The sequence below is a fragment of the Podarcis pityusensis genome (genome assembly GCF_964106645.2).
Source record: "Podarcis pityusensis genome assembly, chromosome: 14".
Taxonomy (NCBI): Eukaryota; Metazoa; Chordata; class Lepidosauria; order Squamata; family Lacertidae; genus Podarcis; species Podarcis pityusensis.
Genome location: NC_138039.1, coordinates 4285022 through 4307419, shown reverse-complemented (window position 1 = coordinate 4307419; position 22398 = coordinate 4285022). Strand labels below are relative to the sequence as shown.

Sequence of the window (22398 nt, the reverse complement as noted above, 5' to 3'; positions counted from 1 at the left end):
GAGACAACAGCCCCACCTTCACTTTGAGAAGAAAAAAACTCAGTCTCATGAGTTGGCATCAAACAATAAACACCTTAGAAGTTGCTATTAACAGGAAAGATGGGCAGTAAGGAAGCAAAACACACATTATCTTTTACTGCTACAACAATTTCTGCTCTCTCTTCTTCACAAACAGCATTTTAAAAAACCAAATTTCAAAATGAACTGCTGGTTATTGTTTATCTATGTTCTGAGAAGAATTATTCCATCACCACCACAACCACACAGGTCACTGTTTCAGAAGGGAGAAAGTAAGTGGTGCCTTCATAAAATGAGATTAGTTGGGGTGGATGTAAGGATTCCAAAGGAAGAGTGTGCAAAAAGGCTCCCCCACCCCATCCCACCGTTTGCAAAGTATTTGTGTCACAATACTACAAGGTCCTCTGCATCAAATTTGTGTCTACTTCTCTGCTCACTTTCAGTTAAGAATCCTTGTCAGTTTCAAGAAGGAAAGAAGAGATGAAAGATCAATGCATTTAGGATATGTGTTGGTGTCACTTCAAATACAAGCAAAACAATCATCTTTATTTTGCTACCAACCCACATGTGGCAGCATCTGAGTTCTTCCCAAATAAGCCTGGCCAGTGAACAGAATATAGTTATAGAAGGAAATCTTGGAAGCTGTCCTCAGTGGTCTGATTTCAAGAACATAGAAGAAGCCAAGAGACGCATCAGGCTTGCACAAAACACAGGTTTGCACATTAGTAACGGGATCAATATCAGCAGTAGAAGTCCATTCGCTCCAGTGGACAGAGAGTTGCACTTGGACCTGAGAGACCAGGGTTCAAGCTCCAGCTCAGCCATGGACTCACTAGGTGGCCGTGGGCGAGTCACTTGTCTTCTTAGACTCAGTTCCCCACCTGCAAAATGGGAACAACAGTGACCTACCTCATGGGCCTACTGAGGACATGAACGAGTTTGGGGTGGGGAACCACTTTACACAAGGAACTGCTCCCTCCTCCTTCTCTGGGGTGTCAGCCACATAATCAGATGATGGACATAATCCTATGCAGTCTTAAATTACACCATAACACTTTCATGAATGGGATGGAGGGGACAATAACACATGGTCGAGTTTGGACCCGACAGTTACAGAAAGCAAATTTGGCTGCTCAAAATCCATTATCTCTATAAGAGGTTATGGCTGGGTATTTCCATCAATGATGGTGCATCCATATTTAGGACACTTGTTCAACTCTACTTGAGCCTCATAATAAACAAATTTATGTAGGTACATTCGTAAGTGCGTATGTATGTATGTATGTATGTATGTATGTATGTAGTACAGGAAAGCACAAAGGGGATTATCAACAGCAGGATCTCATTCCTTTTGAATAGATTTTCCCCCCAGCTGGAAAACAATGCAGGAACATGAAAGAGATTTATAAAACCATAACTGAGATGGGGAGAGTATGCAGAAAGAAATGTAGTCACTCAGAGCAGAAAAAAATTGGAAATAGCCATGTAACTGCAGCAGATCAGAGACAATGGAAAAAGTGGTACTTCTAACAACAATAATCCATGTCACTTCTTTTTTTAAAGACTGGATACATCCATGGAGGACAGATCTGTCAGTAGAGACAAGAAATAATAGCCAGAAGAGATGCTCCATGTCTGAGGGCACCTCAGACTCTCAATATGAAGCTGTGGATGTATGGAAAAATAGGACTTTGCTTATGCCTGCATTCAAGGAATTAATTGTAACATTAAACTCTACATTTGATTATTAGTCTGCACTCAGATTCTTATTTCTAAGCATTCCAGGCCTCTGAACAAAACATTATCCAGTTATCCAATAACAGAAAATACTCCAGGGTCTTTATTGGAGTGTACAAAATATTATAAGGAATACCCTAGTATGAAATCATTATGAAAAGCTGAGAGTGCAGGATGGGTTCAGCATCTGAAACATTGTTCCCGGCTGAGGAAGGGCAGAAATACCAGATACCACCCCCAAGCCATCAGTCCAAGGGCTGTAAGCCAGACCATGACAAGCTTCCTGATGCTATTACCTGAAGAGTAATCTGTTCCATCTTCATCTCCAGGTTTCTGTTCTCCTCTTTCAACTGGCTTCGTTCAGTCTCCAGTTCTTCAATCTTTAATCTAAGGGGGGAAAGAGACAAACTGGAACCTTGGCTTTTCATACCTGTGCCACAAATAAGTCTCATAATAACTGAGAGAAATGCTGAGCAGTGAACAACACATGTGGCCAAGGAAAAATTTCAGCCTCAGGCCAACCAAGGTCTTCTACTGCCTCTGTCTCATATTTATAGAACAGGCAAGAAGGAAGAATGGTGGTTCCCCTCCTGTAGAAATCCTACCCAAGAGGATGCTCATTTCTCATGTGCAGGAATTGGAAACCTGTGACCCTCCAGATTTTACTGGAAACCCAGCCTGCATCATTCCTGACCAATGGGCATGCTGGCTAGAGCAAATAAGAGTGAGTCCAACAGCATTTGGAGTCTCACATCTTCCCATCTTCTCCTGCTCAAGAGTCACAATGAATTGAGCAAGTCATTGGTTCCTTACCCAGGATAGTTAACAACAATTAAAATCTTTGGATTTTGATTTCTGTCAATAAATGCTTCTTATATGCTGGGAGATGGGCTGTTTGTCTGCAGGCCCAGTCTAAACAGTCTAAACAACCCTGTCAGTCCAGTGACCTCCAATACTGAGAGCCTCCATAATAAAGCTCTGCTGTTTTTATTGTAATTATTTGTATGTTTTGAACATATTTGAACATATTTTATATATGCAAATAGTTTAAGTCTATTAATGTTTAATTATTCTTTAATGATCGTTTTCCCTATGTTTTTAGCAATTTTTGTTTTCATCCGTAAGCTGCTTTGAGTACCGCCAGGGGAAAAGGTAGGGTATAAATAAACAAATAATGATGGTGATGGTGGTGATTATAATAATAACCTTTATACAGGATAATGAAGAAATAACCAAAAGCCTTTCATTTTGTGATTTTAAGATTTTAAGAGTTTGTTTGATTGTTCTGTCTAGAAAAGTTTTTTTTAAAAAAATGTCTTTGGAAATGGTATTCATAATGTTTATTTAAATCAGCAAAGCCTGTTTGTCAGCAAGTAGGATTAAGTAAGCTTCCTGGGAGTCAAGTAAGATTTTCTTGCTGACACCTTATGAGAAGCTAGTCATCGGAATTGCTACATTGTAGATTATTTATATTTTCAGCACTTAACAGCAGAAAATAATGTGTTTCTTTTGCCCCATTCACTACAAAATTGATCACAATCAGGAGTCAGTTTCTTAAGAACCTGCTTGCCTTATATCTGTATCTTGGAAGAAACACCCCCCCACACACCCATCCTTCAGTGCTGGAGATTTTTGTGTTTTAGGGCTTCATTTCTAAACCTACGCAGAGCTCATAAGAGCGTAACGAAAACCCAGCTGGATCAGGCCAAGGGCCCATATATTCCAGCATCCTTTTTATGCAGTGGCCAACCAGAAAGCAATAAACCCGCAAGCAGGGCATGAAGGCAACTGGTATTCAGGACCACATGCCTCTGATCCTGGGGGTAGGTGCACACGGAGCCTTATCCTTTATGAATCTGCCTAATCCCCTTTTAAAGTCGTTCAAGTGGGTGGCCATCACTGCATCTTGTGGAATCAAACCCCATAGTTTGACTATGTGTTCTGTGAAGAAGCACATCCTTTGGTCTTCCAACATTCAGCACCAGCAGATGCCCCTGTTTCTAGAATTACGAGAGAAGGCAAAAAAAGGACTTGGAATACTGTGCACAGTATTCCAAGTGTCAAACCACATATTTGAATAAAGTTATTGTGGTATTGGCAGTTTTATTTTTGACTCTAAGCTTCAATGGACACCACATCTCCTCTCCACTGACTGGTAGTCATGCCCCAGTTGAAGATGTAGGCAGGCAGGCTGTGGTTATTATTCAGAGAGAACAGGCACTCTACTCATGTTCAAGTGTGCTTTCTTCTTCACTAGTATTTTGTCTGCTTCAGGGCTGAGCTGAAGGTGTATTGCTTGGCCAGTTACTGCAGATCTGTGGTTCAAATTGCGCCATGAATCAGACAACGCCGCTAAAGAATACAAACCGCTTCCCCCACCCACCCCTTTCTAAGGAGAGACTGTGGAAAATAGGGAAAAAGAATTTCAGCTATGAATAGTGCTTCAAATCCCTTGAAGGGTTTTCCTGCAACAGATGTAATTGAAATTAAAATTATCCCAAAAAGCAGGCTCTGAAGGCATAAAAATGCAGCATTTGAAGGCACCTCCATGGCCCTCAGAGAGCATTTTAGCTCGAAGGCAAGAACTCAACCATACTGCCTCTGCTCTGAGCTGTGAATCTGTTTTTTCCAGGAGGTTGGCCTCCTGAGACACACAGACACACACACACACACACTTGAAATGTTCAGGACTTAAGATAAAAAGCATATACTGTATCCAACAATTACAACAGTTTATTAAGAAGCAAGAAACCCACATCCGACATTCATCTAATTTACCTGGTGCTCCTATGCTAGTCTTACTGCATGCCCCTTACAGAAAATCAAAACTCCCCTGAATGTCAATGATCATCCTCTATTTCAGACAGCAAAGTACTGAGTGCTTGTCTTTTTTGAAACATTAATCTGGCAAACATTGTCATAAACATGGGAATGAACTATTTCTGATGTGGAGCCATCTCCATCTCTGCAAGAGACAGAATCTGCTAGCTTTTCCATTCTCGTCCACTTCAATAATCTAAGTTAGGATCAAGTTCCTTCTCCAGTATCCTGGTTATACCCCAAATAAGGCAGCACCAATTGGCCATTGGCCTAAGTGTGGTGCTATTCTGGTGATATAAATAATTTTCCAGGGAAATTCCACACAGTCTTTGCTTCAGTAGGTTGAATGCTGGTCGCAATGTGCCAAAGGATTTGGGAGGGAACCACGAGCACGTGGTACAGCACATGCTCAGCGTGGAGAAACTAGAGGGGTTGACTGTCGAAACTAGAGTGGCTCACACATTATGGTAAGCCAAACTATGGTTTACTCTGAAAGAACAAGCTTGTGCACCCCACTCCTTCCTTGCTCAAGTCAGAAGGAAACAAACCAGAGCACTGGTTCAGTTTTATATATAAATCGGGATGTGTTTGGAGAGAGAGAAAAACACAAGTACTAGTTCATCTATATGCCCAGTCAAACTGAGCCTTTTGGGGATAGAGACCAGTTCACATACAACTGCTCTTAAGCCCTATGGGTCTTTGGTATAGGAAGACCTATAAATCTGAATAAATTATGTGCTGGACTGTGGCTAGTCAATGAGCTTGCTTTGTGTCCCTAGCACTTTAATGCACTCCCTCCCTCTCTCTCTCTCTCTCTCTCTCTCTCTCTCTCTCTCAAAACCTCTCTCCCTTCAGAGAACCCAACCCAAATGAATTTGTCTTCCAAGGATCCCCAAATCTATCTACTATGAAACCTACACCATTATAGATTATCCTAGAGCATGGATACTCTGTGAAAAGAGGGCACTGCCAAGGGCACCTCCATAATCCTGTATGAACTGAAAAGACATCCTGGCTTAGGGATAGGAAACATGGTGTGCCCCAGAAGTTGGACTACAACTCCTATCAGTGCTGGTCACTGGCTGCACTGACTGGGGCCGGTGGAAATCAATGTTCAGCAATATCTGGAGGGTATCACATGGGCTTCCCCTGCTCTAGAGCAGGGAGGAGACAGGATTGCAGTGATGGTGAGGCAGTCTCCTGGGAACACATTCTGTCTTAACTGATCTTGTTGGGAAACCCCCAGAAAGCTAAATATACCTAGCCGGCTGAAAAATCACTGTCTTCATTGTTATATCACACAAACCTTTCAGTAGCCACAAAGGAAACATCAGGATTATGAGAAACACAGATGGGGGGTAGAACACTCAAAAGACAACAGCAAGTGCTGTGGCCAGGCATAAAACAGAGGGGAAATGAACCCTGTGGCTGCAACAACCCTTCAGACTAAGCGTTCCAAAGAGCAGCGACACGGGATGTTGGGAGCAGCACAACTTCCAGCAAGTGTGACTAATGGACACTGGCAAGAACATGACTTTCTTTAGAATTACTGAGGCTCTACCCAGTCACTAAATCCATAGACAACATTTAGGATTTACTGGAGTACTTGTTTGACAGCAGAAAGAAAACGTTAAGATTTGTTCCAGCTGAAGAGGTCTCTTCATCTGCTGCTACTTAAGTCTTCGGGGGTTTAAAAAACAAACAAAGCCAACCTAATAGTTATGTTCCTCTTCTTCATCCTCCTCCTCCTCCTCCTCATTCAGGTAAAACCTGTTACTCTGCAAACCTGTTCATTACAGCATGGTCAACAGAATCAAATGCCAAAATCAGCCTTTAGTCATACAGCTAATGTGCTTTATGGGAGGCAGGGTGTAAGTGAGGGACTGACAGTGTTAATATTGTTTTTGTCATCTCCTCAGAAGTAATAATGTTGGAAAAGAATTTCACATTTAATGTTATAAAATGTTTGATAAAAAGAGTGCTTTGTTCTCATGAGTAGGAAGGGAGGAGGGGAAATAGATAAAGTCTTTCAAGCTTCCCAGGGAAAATTTATTTTCCATATTAAAGAAAAAGAAAACAAAGGGTTTCTATCTTTCTTTTTAGAGCCCTCACACATAGGCTATGAATACAGATTTGGGGGATTAACACAGGGTGTCTTTGTCCTCCCATTTCTGCATTTGTTTTTCAAAAGTGTGTGTTTAATCACAAGGTCTGTATGGAAGACACCTATAATAGTCTTTCTCAACCAGGTGACCTGACATTCAGATGTTTTAGACTGCAACTCCTATAAGTCCCAGTCAGCATGACCATTTTGCTGGGATCCAAAACACATGCAGAGCACCAGATTGCTTAAGGCTGCTAAAAGCACAGAATCCTTCCTCCTCTTGAGCCTCCCTCAGATACAATAAAGGATTTAAAAAAAACTAATTACTAGTCATGTGATACAGGTGGGGTAGGATAGATTGATGAAAGGGAAAGTGGTTCGCCTATTTATGGTAGATTTGAAGTCAGGACCACCTAGTTCATAGCTTCATGTCTCAACCATTATGCTACAGGTGTGGAACCAAGGAAGTCTCACATCCCTTGGCTCCAGCACTGTAGGTTGGTCACAAATTTTAACACTGCCATGGATAGGGTGAATATCCCGCTCCTCTTTTCAAAGGCAGGGTGAAGTATTTGAATATTGAATTTCTAGAAGTTCCTGGAGTTAAACAGCAAACAGCAGATGGTAGCTGAGGGGGCAAATGTAAGATACAATAGAATACATTCCCTACGTTCTTAGGTTAGCCTGGAGGTAACATGGGACAGAAATAAGAACTTAAGAACCCCAATGGATCAGACAAAATGTCTGTTTAGTCCAGCATCCTGTTCTCACAGGTGTCAGTACTTTTTTTCTCTGTCCTGACAAGGGCTTGTTGTAAGCTGCATTTCTTCAAGGTAGCAGGCAAAAGAGGGAGGAGGAATGGACAGAGAGTTCAAATTATAAACTTGTTACTTCCAAACGCATCAGAGTTGTCATCAAGCCTGGGAATACTTGAAAATCCGACTGTTTTCCTCTTCTGTCCTTGACATTGTTGGCAAATGGATGTGGCAAATGTTGATTTATGAAGATTAATACTCATTAATGGGCTTTGGAAGGGGAAATCAAAAGCCTATAGGTTGTCCTATTTGGGGAAGGTGCTGCAGTCCATGCCAGCAGATCTGGTTAGTCATTGATAAAATGTTTTGAAACCTTCCAGCTCCCAGAATGCAAGGAACAGAAGGCTGGTTTTACCGATAGAGCTGCACCATATCAATCAGAAGAAGAGCATGCGTATTGTTTGCAGAATTTTTACATTTCCCTGTAACATCATGCATACCATATTTCAGAAAAGTAGGAGAACTTTAGACTCTCTTTGCTTTATTCAGTTCTCCAAAACTATATTTACTGCAACAGGTTTCCCAAGGTTTCTGTCCTTCACATGTTTTGGACTGAAAATCAGTATGCCCGGGCCTGGTGAAACATAAACACTGGCATCAGCAGAATCACAGAACTGGATCATCTGTCTCAAAAATACACATAATAAACTCATAAGAGGAGAGGCAGAAGCTGAAGGGTGAAATAAAGAATGGGGCCTAAACAGATGGACTCATTTAAAAAAACAACCCAATTGGTAGATCATTAGCTGTAAAGCAAAAAGGGGGACATTCCTGTGGCCAATTCTGAAGCTGTGTTCTATTGGGACAGTTGAGCAGAACACGGGACGCTTTTTTGCTGCATTTTCTCTCTTTTATATCAAACTGATTGAAACCTTGCGTTACCAGCCTAGAGACCAAGCAAACTACACATTAAGAAGAACTTTTTAAAGTGCAGCTTTTGCACAGTCAGCTGCAAGGGAGAAATGCGTAGTTTAATCTTTCTTTTATACCACAGAGACATCCATACTTTAAAAATGACAACAAAGAAAGCACATTTGAATGTAAAGCAATGAAAACACAACTGCAAAGTCTCCCATCAGACCAGGACACTAATGCAAGTCATCACAGATCTAACAGGCTTCGTCTAAGCTTTTTATTTTAAATTAAAACAACCAAACTTTTGTTGTTGCTGCTGCTCCTCAGTTATTGGTACAACTGCCTTGGAAAGGGAGCTGTAAAAGCTTTAATAACAGAATGAGGAGTTATCTATTTCTACCACAGCTTTTATAAGGGCCTCCGAACCCTCTGCTGGAATGCTGTTTTATAACTTCTCTCTTATTCAATCACAACATGTACACCTCTGCCATCTGCAACAGCACACTAGGGGGACTATTTTTTTTCCTGCTGGAAGCACATCAGTGTTACAAAAAGGCAAGACTCTGAGTCTTTCTTACATGGATGCCGACAGATCCTCTGTTTAAAAGGCAGGCAGCTAGTAAAAATCAAAAACAAACAGCAAGGCTGGTTCCATGGGGAGGAAAGCAAATGCAAGGGATAAGTGACGAGGCCACAGCAGCAATGCCAACAAAGACAGTGCAGGAGGTTTAAAAGGTCCCGCCCTCATAAAAAAGGGGTGAGGTAGATGGCAACCCAAATAACAAACACTAATAACATGCCAACACACAGCCATAACACTTTAATAAAAATATGAAGGGGAGATACTGTCAGCAAATAAAATGGACATAGATTAGTTTATTATGAAATCAGTTTCAATAACAATATGTGTCTGTGGGAAGGGATGGTTATTGTTTAGCTGTTTTGTTTTTAATTATTTACTTGTTTTTATCTTGTATTTTATTCTGTGAACTGTCCTGAGATCTTATGATTAAGGGCGGTATATAAATCTAATAATAAATTATAAAATAATGACAACAATATTTGGGAGATTAAAGGTCAAGACAATTTTTTGTTACTATAAACATTTCAATTTACACAGACACACACACCATCCCAAAGAACACAGTTTGGGTGTATTTCAAAACTTTTTTGTTTATAGGGAGCCCACACCAGCAATTACTTATGTACTAGGGCCTGCCTCCCTTTACACCTCACCCAACCTGCCCACCCCACAGAGCTCCTTCAATCCCTGCATCCTCACCTGCTGATGCCCCATTGCCAATTCCCCTCCTCCCCAACTGGTCCAAAACTTCCCAACCCACCTGTCACAGCTCACTCCAATCCCAAGATCCCTTGGTCAGGGAAGACAGTAATGGAGAGGATGAAGTCTTTCTCCCCTTTGCCCGTCCCTAGCCGCAGACAGTAACACTGTCACTGGCAATGGGGAGCAGAGTGAATAGGAAACAGCCTTCCACAGCAACCGTCGCACCCACATTGACCTGCTGCCCACCTGCCTGCAGCTACCTCCTCCTCATCCCAGAAACCATTTCTCTCTTGTGGGCAGCTCCCCAGCAACTGCCCTACTTTACTGCCATCTTCTTCCTCCCTGCTAAGACCAAAGCAGTGGTATCGGTGTCTGATGTGAAGCCAGAGCAGAGGACGGTTGTGGGGAGCTGCCCCAGCCTGCTCCTCTGTGGCTCATCTTCGATGCCCGCTACCTGCACTGACAGCTCACTTGCCCACCTGCCTGCCTGCTATTCTGCCTTCACACCACAGTTGGCATGGCTGCCTTTTGGTGACAAGGCAAACTGCAGTGTGACAACATTTTTTCTTACAAAAATATGGCAAAGTAAGATTGAATAGTTTTATATTTATATCGGTGCAAAGTACAGCACGGTTTAATCATCAATGTGATTTGAATTAACTAAGATTCCTTTGGGCTCATCACATATATCCAAGTTAGCTCGTATTTTTGCTCTCCACACTTGCGGTCCCAGAACTGATTCAACTGCAATCTTAAATTATCAGTTACCTATTTCACAATAAATACAATCCCTGAAAACCATGGGTGAAGATGCATGTATGAGGATTCTGAAGTGAGAGAACAGTTTATATTAATTGTGGGATAATTTGCAGTTCAGGAAGCAAAAGCTACCACTCAGTGTTAGAATGACCGACTAACATCCGCTTTAGGAAAATGGAACCACACAACAGTCAAAGTAGCTTTGGAGGGTGGGGGAATGTTAATGAAGTACTATGGAAGTTAAGAGATTATAGGAAGCAGCGATGAGGATTTCAGCTCAGCACTTTCTAATGTTGTTCTATCTTTGGGTTCTCCCTCTGCAAGATGCCTAGAGGTGGGGCGGCTACAAAAAAAGGGCCTTTTCTGACGTGGCTCCCCGTTTATGGGATGCTCTCCCCAAGGAGGCTCACCTGGCACCATTTCATTTCATTTCATGTTTATACCACTTTATATTTTGGGGGGGGGGGTCTCAAAGCGGTTAACAAAACATTAAAACATCAAAGTATACAATCAAGGCAACATAATTATCAGGAAACTAAAATATTATCTGAAAGATTTCAAAATAAAACATTGCAAAGGAGGTCAACTATAGAATTCACATTTAACACAGCAAAGTTAACCCCCCCCCCAAAATCAGAAGAAAACATTACCAAAAGAAGTAAAGTATAAAATTCACATTTAAATTCATTATATATCTTTAGGCACCAGGCAAAAGCTTTCATCTATAACCAGGCCTTTGACCTTTAACAGTCTGTGACTCTTGGGAAGTAGTTGGTTTTTTAAAAATGTATTTCTTCTTCTTTTTTCCTTTTGGTTTTAATGCATCTATGTGGGGGTTTTGGTCTGTTTGTTTGGTCACTTTGCTTGCCCTGGATAAAGCAACCAACCAAGATAAAGCAGCCAACAAATTCTATTGGGGGGGGTGCAGAGGAGCAAAGTTCAGTGATTTCATTTTGACAGACAGCTCATCTCTTAGCTTTGGGTATAACAAACTAGAAAGAAAAGCCACCTTTAAATGCCTCCTTTTCCACACAGGTTGGCAAACTGTTCAAGAGTTCTGCCCTCTTGTTTTCAGCCTGCCAATTAGTTAGGAGAGAAATTTTAATCTGAGATTATAGTTTAGTTAATTAATCATACCAATTAAACTCCACAGCCCTATCACTAAGGAATTTAATTTCTTCTTCCTAATTAGAAGGTCTTGGTCTCTTCTCTTCTCCCTGGGTGCCCTGAAAGCAGGAGAGGAGGCTCACCTCAGCGCATTCACCTCCTCTCTAGTGATGAAGACACTCTGATGATGGGCGCCTGTCTGGCTCTTCAGCACCTGTAGCTCTGCCTCCAACTGCAAAGCAAGCAAAGGGATGCAAGTGAATCTCTCCCTCTTTGTTTCCCACTCCCCAAAGAACATAGATTTACATAGGAACACGTAGATACAAAAAGTGATGGAGGAGACAAGTTGATGGGAAGAGTATAATCAAAAGGGAAATTGTGTGCATTCCTGAGTAAGCAGCAGGCCTGAAGGTTTGAGTAAGCACCTCCTCACCTGTCATGCCTCTCACCTTGGTAAATAGATGCCAAAACACTGCTTTATGGATCATACACTACTGGTTAACTAGAAGAGGGAGACTTATTCAGGGTATTCTGGCTTAATTTGTTTCCACTAGTGCCACTTCCAGGGAGGACAGGATCTCTGCAGTAATGACATTTTACCGGCATCTGTACGGTAAGCCCAAAAATTACACAGGAGTTACGTTCTGCAGGTCACGCCTGATGCCAACATCTTGTATAGTCAAAACACATTGGGGGAAATTGTAGGTGGGGTTGCCATCTATCTATCTATCTATCTATCTATCTATCTATCTATCTATCTATCTATCTTTGCTAAGTGTATAAAGCTGAATACACACAAATGAAATGTGCACAGGTTCTAAGTGTATAGTAATCAAATAAATGTCTAGAAAATGCTGAGGATCCTCAAAACTGATATTCCTCTAAAAGAAAATGGTCTGCCACCAAAGCAAATGCCAGACTACTCCATCCAGTTCCTCCCCTTGTGAATATAAAAGGGAGAGCCAAGCCAGAAGCTTCCTTGTTTCCTCAGTTCCTGGAGACAAATAGGAACAAGATAGTAGAGCTTCAAGGACTAACGCACGTGCTCTGGGCTCTCCAACATCTTGCACCACCAAAACAAACAGATAGACAGACAAATAAAGAACATATCCTCAAGATGCTGACACAAAACCCTGAAACATACACTAAGCAAAGGAATGGAAAATCATTACCCTTGCTTCCCCTCCCCCCATGTCTATGACAGCAGTGTCTCACATCAAATGTAACTGACCCATAGAAAGGATTCTATGAACTGGGAACAGGGATGCTGTATGTACCCTTGCTGTCTATGAATATCCTGCAATAAAAATGATTTTTTAAAAAAATGCACATACCCCCTCCTCTAAAAATAAAGGCATTCTGAAACAGCATTTGCCTCCACATATCTGATTAAACTCTGACAAGAGAAAATGTTTTGGGTTGACTATAGATCACACTGGCTTGTAGGACATCTGTCTGGAAATGTTAGGACATCCTTCAATGCCACCCCACCCTCCCGGCCAGCCCTCCCATCCCACCCAAGCCAAAACAAAGACTGTTCTTTCCTATTCCGTTTTTCTCTTTGCCATCTGCCATTTCTTTAAAGCTCCACGGAAAAATGTTGTGTTTTCTGCACACGTAGGAAAACAACGAGCAAGCGCTGCCCTAATTAGAGATGCAAACCAGGGGAAAAACCACACACCAAGGGCTCAGTCTTCAGCACCAAGGGAGATAAGCTATTAGCATACAGTATCCTTCAGCAGTGCTGGCGAGGCTCACACAGCATTCTAATTCCACACTGGAGGAGGAGTGGGTCCAAGTGAAGCCAGATGGTACTAAGGCTTTGGCTTCATTTGGCAGGTCAAGAAGGGTGGGTGGGGAAAGGGCAACTTGTTGACAACTGTAGAGCCACTCCTCATCGTAGAAAGCAGTCAGAAATGAAGCTGCCAGAGCATATCAAAGGTTTGCAAGGCATAAAGGACGCAGAGGCATAACTATTAGAACTAAGAGTGTGGAAAAGAAATGGCACTAAGGGCCTGTTTTGCCAACAAGGAAAGGAGATTCAGGATGTTCCACCCCCCCAAAAAAAACCCTAACTTCTGATTGCTTCCCAAATCCAGTCACAACAATGGAGAGGGGTGGGGAGTACAGTTGCACCTGTATCCCACAATATAAAAATAAAATAAAGTTAATGTATATTGGCTGGCCGATAAGATTATCACAGCAAGAAATATTTCTCTCAATTTTCTGATTACAGAGCTTCTCTCTTTCCTAGCACAACCCATTACAGATGGCCAGGATAAAGCAGGTGCTCTAGATAATTCCAGGGATGTGAATTCCAAGGCATCAGGCCTGGAAGGAAACTTTCAATTCCACCCCACCTTTCTAGCACAAAGCCATTTATTATGTGCTTTGTCTTCCCATTCCTGCCGAAGGTTGCAATGAGGTTTGTTATTATAGTTCTGTGCTGTTCTCTGGTCTGCGTGCGGACAGCATCCAAAGATGCAGCGCCAGTAAATAGGCTATTTATCATTGGCTAAGCGGCCTCAGCCTTGAGTCCAAGTGCCACCTGCTCTCTTGACATGAGCAGATAAATTGCTCCTGGCTCCCTTTAGAGGAAAAGGCAAGGGGTTAGTAATAGATTGCTGTGGCTTGTGATTGTGTGTTTATGGCCAAAGGAAGGAGGTTGAGCATATTATGAAAGTGTGCATATATATATGTGGGAGGGAATAGCCTGTATACTTTTGAGTGATACAGCGAAGGATGTTAACATTGGAAGGATGCTAACAAGGCAATGTCTACCCCCAAACAAATCCCAATGTGTGGATTTGTGTTTTAATGGCTGGTTTTTTTTATATAAGATTTTTTGTCTTTTATGTGTTTTAATTATTGATATATTTTGTTATTTATCTTTTGCTGCGTATTGCCTTGGGCTCTGTCGAGGAAGGTGATTCACAGATCCTATAAACAAGTAAACAAGGTGTTCCTGGTGGTGCTGATGGAAGCTGCAATTTCCACATCCTCCCTTCATGGCAAAAAGACTTGTTAGTATAAAAACAAACTGCCCCAAAGGGATTATTACTTACCTGATAGTCTCTCAAACAGAAGATTCCATGAGGAATTGATATCACATTTGAAAAATGGAAGCGTTGTTTGATAATTTATTGAATTGCAGGATTTCATCTTTGGACAAATGAGAAGCCTAATGCTGTGAGTGGGTCACCAATCCCACTAAGTTGATGAATCACTTAACAGCACTCCACAGCTCAGAATCAGCCCCCCCATTACACCTGCTATACTGAAAGCTATTATGGACAGCCTATTCTTTATATCAGCCAAGGCCTTTATGACATGACTAAGGGCACATCCATAAGTAAAATCCTAAGCTGTGATACATGTGTAAAATGAAAGCAAGATGAAGTGTTTTGACCATGCAGTGCAGTTTTGGACTGTGCTAGAGAGTCTTCTGTTGGCTTCACCAAGCCACTTCTACAATATATGACTACTCTCCATCAATGCAAGACACACTGAGGGTTTGCATCTTCTTATAGTATGAGAATGTGAATTAGGTCCCGAAATTGGCCAGGTCTGTTATGTTAGAAACTTCCTGCCCTTGCCTGCTCAACAGAACAAGACCGTCTGCCTGGACAGAGGGTCAGAAACCAAGGAGGAAACAGCGGCAGATCCTGAGGGAAATACAGTGGTACCTAAGGTTACATACACTTCAGGTTACAGACGCTTCAGGGTACAGACTCCGCTAACCCAGAAATAGTACCACGGGTTAAGAACTTTGCTTCAGGATGAGAACAGAAATTGCGTGGCGGCAGCAGGAGGCCCTATTAGCTAAAGTGGTGCTTCAGGTTAAGAACAGTTTCAGGTGAAGAACGGACCTCCAGAACGAATTAAGTACTTAACCAGAGGTGCCACTGCATAGTTTAATGTTATGTGCAAACCAGGCCGCCGTGTCAAACTTGTGTAAGGGCCGCTCATTTAAACAGAGACATTAAAATGTCACTGGCATGATTTACTGTTTCTTTCGTAATCATGCTTAATGTTGTGTTTGCTTTTTTGCATCTGTAGTACGTTCAGCTGGCATTTCCAGGGTGCTATAGAGAATGTCTCAAATATATTTCAGGAGTGGTGAATGGAAAAAGTATTATTTTTAAAATCCAATATGCAACATTTTGTACCTACCAACACTGAATTTCATCTAACAGTTTGCCGAACAATGGGTAAGTGGTAGGAAATTGCCTAACACTCTTTAATCTACTTCCAGTATAATTATCTCACATAGTTTCTATCCTTTCTATTAATGAAGATGTTAAAACAAATCTGAAAATGTATGGTCCTCTATTTGTGAGAATGTACCATTCAGGGCCAACCTCCAATGCTAATCCTCACGGAAACAATAAAACCAGAATACTTTGGCTGGATGCACCAGAAATAATATATGCATTTCGGCAGAAACCAAGAACATTTCTAACATGACTGGAAGAATAAAATAATAGCATTATGGGTTAGCTGTTCTTGCCTCATTCATTTCCACTTTACCTGCCTTTTGAGATGGACATACAGTTAGTTTACATTCACCTAATGGGGGCCATTAGTTTGAGACTATCCAACCTGATCTTGGGCAAAGATCCTCCATTTGAAGCCTGAAAAAGTTGTTTCCAGTTAGGAAACATCAAATTAATCCAGGACTTGATGTGCGCAAAATGGGCTATGTAGTAAGATGTGGGCCATATGTGGGTGGCTGCATCTGAGTTGAAGCCTGGAGCTAATTCAACCCTATTCCAGATGCAGGCCTATACATTTTGTCACTCCTTTCCCCTCAGATACATTTATTTTATTCCCTAACTGTATCTGTGCACACACAAATACTTGTGCCATCATTGCTTATAATGTTTTGCTTTTCATTTAGCATTTTTTTTTAATCATTCCTCCAACTTCCAACCAGTGGAGGCTGCCCCTTTTGGGAAAGTGGGGCAGTGCCTACCAACCTCAGTCTGCTTTCAGCTAGCCCCACCTGCCTGCCTTCTTAAACTCGTCCAGTCCAGGGGCTGGCCCTGGTTTTCAGTTTCCTCTTCTCTAGGTAGAGGATGAGGGAAAAACTAAATTAGTTGGCTCTGTCATCGCCTTTCACCCCACTTACTGTTCCATATCCCTGCATTCTGCCACACCACTGCTTCCATCCAGAGTATGGTAAAGGGTGCAGGCCAAATGAACTTTAGGATCTTAACCCCACTATAGGCTTTTGAAACCACAGAAGCTAAGTGGGATGTGCTCGTCCAGCTCAGTTTGCTCCACAGTGCCTGCTGCATCTTGTCATCCATAAGGAATTAGAAATGGGAGCACAATACATTTGTATTTGTACTTGAACTGCTGCTCTTGTCTTCTCTCACAGCTTAGCCTCAGAGCAAAGTCTCAGTAGACTTTAAGATAAAGGTAAAGGTACCCCTGACAGTTAAGTCCAGTAGCGAACGACTCTGGGGTTGCGGAGCTCATCTCGCTCTATAGGCCAAGGGAGCTGGCATTTGTCCGCAGACAGCTTCCGGGTCATGTGGCCAGCATGACTAAGCCGCTTCTGGCGAACCAGAGCAGCTGTGCTGGTCCCGGGGGTAAGGTACCTTGGGTGTAGCAGAGTCCACACGAAGAGGGGCAAGGTCCGAGGCAGAGAGCCGGGCGGGGAACAGGAATGCTGGAACAGGAGGCTGTGCAGGGAACAGGAACACCGGATGGTCGGGAACAGGAGGCCGAGCAGGGAACAGGAGTACCGGATAGTCAGGAACAGGAAGCCGAGCAGGGAACAGGAGTACCGGATAGTCAGGAACAGGAGGCCGAGCAGGGATCAGGGACACAGGAAGGTCCGAAGCCAACAACGACGTTGCTCCCGCAACCTGGGGCCGGGCTGACTGGGCTTTTATCCTCTTCTAAGGCCAGGGGCGGTCCCGGCCCCCAGGAGCCCCGCCTCCTCTGGCCTTAAGGCGAGCACTCCTCCTGGGGGCAACCAGTTCCCTTCGCCTCTCTGCTCTAAGCCTCTGCAGATCAGGAGAGGCCGAAGGGTTACTGGGCCCTGGAGGAGGCTCACCTGTGGCCACTGAGTCGTCAAGCCTCTCTGGGGCCAGAAGGGCTTCACCTGGGGCCAGCTCCTGATGCACTGCCACAGGTGCAGGCTCTTCAGCATCTAGGCCTTGCCCCAGTTCAGCCGGCCCTGGAGGCAGGGACTCCTGTGCAGGCTGGGATTCCTCTGTTTCATCCTCCGAATCGGAATCCCAGGCCATCACAGCAGCGCATGGAAACACGATTTACCTTCCCGCCAGAGCGGTACCTATTTATCTACTTGCACTCTGACGTGCTTTTGAACTGCTAGGTTGGCAGGAGCTGGGACCGAGCAACGGGAGCTCACCCCGTTGCGGGGATACAAACTGCTGACCTTCCGATCGGCAAGTCCTAGGCTCTGTGGTTTAGACCACAGCACCACCCGCTGTAGTAGACTTTACATGATTCTTATTCAAAGTACCTAGATTCGGGCTGCCAAAAGACAACGTCTTCCTTTGCCTAAGCACAATGAAAAGTTGTCATAGTAGTCCTCTTTGGCTAAATATAGTAATACAGTATCTCACCTTCACTCCAGGTGTTTTCAGCACAATTCAATATGCATTTGCTCAACAATAAGTCACACCAGATTCAACAAGAGGCATGAACAAAACTGATACTTTAGGTCGCACAGAGAGATGCAACACTAGCAAGGTAGAATAACTCTGTGTTGCGTATCCATGTGCTCATGTACGCATGTGTGTTTAATTGCAATTAAAATGCAATTTCCTCACAATGCAGAACCTTGAATGGTGTGTTGATAGGTGCTTATTTGCTTTGGCTCAGTTCATGAGGTAATTTTTTTAATAGCTTCAGCTAAAAGTAGAGTAGCCACCCCCACTCCCCACAGAGATATCCCTTTCTAGTTACTTCAAACTGGATGTCTCATTATCAGATGCAACATCTCTATGCGGTTCCCTGTGGTATTTGTAATTTGGTTACATTGTTCTTTACCAGGGTTAATAGGTGATCCACTGCTAACGTCGAATACCTCAAACGTGTTTTTACCTTTTCTACGAGCACCAGTTTTCTTACACTTCCTACTGAGAGGAATTTCTTGTAGCACTTAAACAAAACAGCCTACTTCAAATTGGAGTTGAGAGGAATGAGTAGATCTTAAAGGCATCTTAAAGGTTACAGTCAATTAATGTGGGGTTTCGATGAGCTCTTTGACTAGTGCAGGGGAAAAACCTCAGTGAGTTGGCTCAGGCATCTCCCGCTATTGTGACTAAAATCAACAAATGCCATTTGGGCGGCCATGGTAATACATTACAGGCCAGATGTGATGGGAGGGTAGTTAAGGGAATGAGAGAGAATTCATGTTTGTTCTTTTCTTATACGGCAGAAGGAGGCAGAGATAAACATGCCCCATTATGATTAGCAGGGAAGACTCCAGGGTAGGCCCATAGCTATGTGGCTGAGCACATTCTCTGCATGCAGAAGATCCCAGGTTCAATCCATGGTATCACTAAATAAAAGGATCAGGTGGCAGGTTGGGGGGGGGGGGACTCCACTTGAGAGCAACTGGTAGATGGGAAAGACTAGATGAGATGCCACTGGTGCAATTAGCAATTACCGTACTTTTCTGTCTATAAGACGCCCCCATGTATAAGACACCCCCTATTTTTTGGGCAACAACCAATTGCCAGTCCACCCTCGGCACTATCCATGTATAAGACACCCACTGGCTTTTGACAATTTTTTTTTTAAAAAAAACCTAGTCTTATACACTGAAAAATATGGTATATGTTTTGTTTCTTGAAGTGTAGGTAGCAAGTGTAAAGGCTCTGATCTCAATCAGGATCCTGTGCTGGTGGTGTGCGTGTGCGTTTGTTTGTAAATAGGATTTAACCGTTCCCCACTCTGGTCCTGATCCAGACCACCCCTTCCCACATGGCTGCACAGGAAAGAAACTGTCATCTGCACCAATGGAAGTTTTTCCAAATGTAAAGAGAAGGTGCGAGTCCCCCAATCTGCAGAGGAGGCAAAGGTTAAAATCCCCCTACCACCCCCCCTGGTCACAACAGGGATCAGGGCCCCTACACTTACATACTTTTAAATTCACACAATAGCAAATTACATGAATGACATTTTGCCTACACTGGCCCTTAAGAGCAGAAAACATGGGCTAGATGGACTAATAGTACAACTAGATATAAGGCAAAATATGGTCTTTTTAAAAACAATGCCACTGCAGAAATTTTAGATTTACTACAGTATTCAATACTATTGAGAGCAGTCCTATATTAAGGGACAACTAGTGTAGTATAATGTAATGTAGTGGGGGGGGGGTTAGCGCAGTGGTAATACCCCCATAGCTGTTGATTTAAAGCAGAGTCTCGTGCCCAGCGGAAGGATGAGGAGTACGTGCTGCATACTCTATATTGCTTTATTTACAGTTCAAAGCTGGTATATTACAGAAAGACATCTTGCCTCTGCCGGAGCAGAAAATGCATCCTCTCTCCTCGACAGCTCAGAGAGAATCACCAAGTGAAACAGCAAAGTACAGTGAAAAACAGGAAACCAGTGTACGTCACATCCAGTCTCCCTTCCCCGTGAGAAACTCCAACAGTACAGACTGTGGAATGTAAACACCTGTCTCGTGACAAGCCCTTTCGCTGCACAGTGAAGGAAAGCAGAAACCAACATCCTCCCCCTTTCTGTGAACATCACTGGGCAGCGTGTTCGTACAATATCAGTACAAACCCAACTTCTGCACATAGGTACAGTGTTGATCCCTTGATACAATCTTGGACAATACATCAGCAGGAATTTCATTACCTGGCATATAGGACACCGTTACGAGTCCCTTCTGAATACATTCCCTAGCATGCTGCAACTTTAATTGCAAGTGCTTCGTGCTTTGCTTACAACCTTCAGACGTCAGCAAAGCCAAACATGCTTTGTTGTCCTGGTAAACCTGGATTGGACATTTGACAGGAATCTTCATATCTTTGCACAATTGTATTAACCATTCACAATCCTTAAGTGAATAAGACAGTGCATTCAGTTCGGCTTCACAAGTACCTAAGCTACCCAGCACAAGTTACTATGCTGGGGAAATCGAAAGTAACTTTTAAGTGCGCTTTTGGAATAAGGCAGCTGCAGCAGTGACGCAGCAAGATTTAAAGCAGCATATATGACGCTGAAGGCTAATGCCAGAGTCATGATGGCCCTTCAGGATGCTTGTGGGATTCCTAAGCTCAACAAGAAAAATTATGCCGACTGGGTTCTGTATGCAGAGGCAATTCTGCGGAAAGAGGGTTTGTTTGAGGTGATTACAGAAACCCCCCCAGTTCCAGTTACAGATGCATGGGAAGCTAAGGATTCCAAAGCAAGGGGAACTCTTACATTGATAGTATCCCCAGAAGAGCTCTGTCTATTGCGTGATAAGACCTCAGCCAGAGAAATTTGGGCCTCTTTGAGAGAAGCTCACTTAAGGACAGAAGCTGGATCCACTATGTTTTACTTTAACAAGCTGCATAATATGGCTCTTGCTGAAGGTGGAGATGTGCGTTTACATCTGATGGAGATGCAAAATCTGAGACATGAGCTGCAACAGAGAGGACTCAACTTTCCAGAGGCTGTGTATTCTTTCATGATACTACAATCTTTGGGTTCAGGTTGGGAGTCTGTTGCAACCCAGATTGCTGTGCAACCAACCGCTCAGCTAACAGTGGACTATGTAACTGCCGTGATTTTAAATGAAGCAGATCGCCGGGGTGCTAGCTGCATGGGCAAGGGGGAGTCTTCACAGACGTCATCCCATAGTGCAGTGGAACCACCAGATGGCGCCAAAGCTTTGAAGGCAGTGAAATGCTACTCGTGTGGACGTCTAGGCCATATGAAGAGGGAATGCAGATATCCCAGGGCCAAGACAGAGCAGCGCAGCGAAAGCTCATCGCGCGGAAAAGGCCGAGGCAAAGGCAAAGGTCCGGTGTCTAGGACAACGCAGCACAAGGCTATGGTTTCACGCTTCACTCCAAAGGTTGCAGAGGTCCAGAAGACGTCTAGATCTTTCTTCGTTGTTGATTCAGCGGCGACCCACCACATGTGCAACGATAAGAGACTGTTTGTGTCTTTTACACCGCAGGAAGGTGCGATTCACCAGGCGGATGACCACACTATTCCCAGTAAAGGCTACGGAACTGTTGTTCTTCACAGTTTGGACTTATCGATACAGAATGTGCTTTACGTGCCAGACGCCAAACATAATCTGCTCAGCGTTGGACAGCTGAATGAGCGGAACATTGACGTTTCCTTCAAGAACAAGAAGTGCATCATCACAAAGAAAAATGATTATGTATTGCATGCAGAATATGTTGATCGTTTGTTTGTTTTGTATTATGATGATGTTGTGAAGGATGACACTTGTTGCATTGCAGGTTCTAACAAAAGTTTGCATGCAGAATGTATTCATGATTTTCATAGAAAATTTGGTCATTTGCATTTTGAGGCAGTATCTAAAATGCCTGCCTTGGTTGAAGGTATGACTATTAAACCCTGCAGGTACCACATGAAGTGCAAAGCATGCGCAGCAAACAAGGTGAAAATGGCTGCGAAAGGTAAGGTGTCTAGTAGGCAAGCTACAGAACCATACCAGGTTGTTCATGCTGATTTGGTTGGACCACTAGCGCCCTCTTTGGGTGGAAATAGGTACTTCATGGTTCTCGTTGATGCATTTTCCAGATATATTTTTGTGTACAATCTCAAGCACAAATCAGAGGCTTTTCCTAGGTTCAAGGAATTCTGTGCTTGGTTGGAAAATGTGCATGGTAAGAAGATAAAGACTCTTTCACTGATCGCGGGGGGGAATTCACTTC

At 43.1% G+C, this 22398-nt stretch overlaps 1 protein-coding gene and 1 long non-coding RNA gene across 2 annotated transcripts in view; one reads left to right on the top strand and one right to left on the bottom strand.

Moving 5' to 3' along the window:
• The window catches only part of LOC308463145, a 795191-nt gene that overhangs the window by 525175 nt on the left and 247618 nt on the right, over positions 1–22398 (top strand). The window lies entirely within an intron of this gene.
• The window catches only part of MAD1L1 (mitotic arrest deficient 1 like 1), a 479230-nt gene that overhangs the window by 213953 nt on the left and 242879 nt on the right, over positions 1–22398 (bottom strand). Inside the window, exons 14-15 of the mRNA XM_080981045.1 lie at positions 11644–11732; positions 2052–2142 (exon numbers count right to left, since the gene is read on the bottom strand). Coding sequence (XP_080837171.1) covers positions 2052–2142; positions 11644–11732 — 180 coding nt within the window. The remainder of the gene's footprint in view (positions 1–2051; positions 2143–11643; positions 11733–22398) is intronic.